Source organism: Monopterus albus, unplaced genomic scaffold, assembly GCF_001952655.1.
Source record: "Monopterus albus unplaced genomic scaffold, M_albus_1.0 scaffold40.1, whole genome shotgun sequence".
NCBI classification, from domain to species: Eukaryota; Metazoa; Chordata; class Actinopteri; order Synbranchiformes; family Synbranchidae; genus Monopterus; species Monopterus albus.
In genome coordinates this window covers 623,183-624,782 of record NW_018127920.1, presented here as the reverse complement: position 1 = coordinate 624,782, position 1,600 = coordinate 623,183, and the positions used below count along the sequence as shown (strand labels likewise).

The 1,600-nt window shown below is 40.5% G+C and overlaps 1 protein-coding gene across 1 annotated transcript in view; it reads left to right on the top strand.

Moving 5' to 3' along the window:
* tm2d2 (TM2 domain containing 2) overlaps positions 1 to 1,594 on the top strand; it is a 3,006-nt gene extending 1,412 nt beyond the window's left edge. Inside the window, exon 4 of the mRNA XM_020599326.1 lies at positions 808 to 1,594. Coding sequence (XP_020454982.1) covers positions 808 to 1,021 — 214 coding nt within the window. The 3' untranslated portion in view covers positions 1,022 to 1,594. The remainder of the gene's footprint in view (positions 1 to 807) is intronic.
* The last annotated feature ends 6 nt before the right edge of the window (positions 1,595 to 1,600 follow it).

Below are 1,600 nucleotides of genomic sequence, written 5' to 3'. Positions count from 1 at the left end.
ACATAGATAAGAATGAGACTTGAGTATTGGGACTAATGCATACAAAGTAACAAAAAAGGATTATAAAAGTAACAAAATATAGGAAGTATTGACAGAGCAACTTTCTTACAGATTTACTGCAGAAAGGCAGATGTTTTTGCCAAGAGGTGTTTCATCCATGTGGCACTGTAGATAAATACATTTCCAGATCTACAAATCAAGTTAAGATGCTCAGAAATGTGTAAACTGATCCAGTGAATTGACAATCTGTAGTATTATGGTATCGCCACTAGAGGGCAATGTGTTCAAATGTATAGAACCACCACTTCACTTTCCCCCCCCATGTGTTCGTAGCACACTATGTTTACCCAGCATTTTACTGCATAAATCAGCCCATGGGGCTAATCTCTATAGTAACTGCATAGAGATGGGAAACATGCAGTGGTTGGACACAATCAAAGCAGCACCTGTGCAAAGACACTACTGCAGTCCAGCACTTGGATCAATGCTACCTTTGTGCAGCCCATGATGTTCAGTCCCTCTTCAGACTGCCCACAGATTTTGCTTTTATTGTATCGACTCCTTGGAGATTCACTAGCCTTTTTTAGAATCTTCTGATATGTTTATTCAATATCATATTATCTTGGAGTATATTAGAATATTTATTTTGTCACAGTCAACTTTTATCATACAGGTTCAGAAATTATACAAATTGACATTAAAGGTGATGAAATTAAATATAACAACTAATGTTCATGATGTATTAATTGCACAGTTGGTTGACATTAAATAACCCTAAACGTACCTCTTGCTGTTGGTTATGCACAGATACACCGGGCACTATTTTATCACCACACTGCTCTACTCTTTCTTCCTGGGCTGTTTCGGGGTCGATCGTTTCTGCCTGGGCCACACCGGCACTGCTGTCGGGAAGCTGCTCACCCTGGGAGGCCTGGGCATCTGGTGGTTTGTGGACTTGATCTTGCTCATTACTGGCGGCCTGATGCCCAGTGATTACAGCAACTGGTGCACCTACTACTGAGACCAACAGCAAAGCGTGACCAAGGAGTGAGTCAGATATTCAATTAGATTGTGAGAACTCCAGGGATGCAGCCTCAGAATGACAGTTATAAATCTGTAGGCTGTTCTAAGAGGATTAACAGCTCTGCTGTGCTGAGTGGGCTCCAGGGAGCGCCTAAGGACCCTGACAGGGTTCCCAGGGGCTTCTGAGAAAAATGTGGAATAATTTGATTTCATTCCAATTTAATTCACCTGAAATTTACCACTGTGCGAATGTATAAGAATTACTGCAGTATTCCCAGCTTTCACCATGGCAGCAGTGATGGTCTTTTTAGTTGTTAATTAATTACTAAGTTAAGGTTACTATTATGCCTATCTGGCTCATCTGACCTGAACCACAGGAAAAAAAGGGTTTTGGTTTTTAGTTCTGGTTTGTTTGTTGTGTTTACACTAATTTATTACAAACAAACCAAGCCACATGGACTGACAGGTAACTTATGGAGTGGACTATATTGGTGATTGTCATCCTGCCTCATCAGCTCTACATGGACACACATGGGAAAAGTAAATGTTAAGAAATGACATGTTTGTATTTAATGTG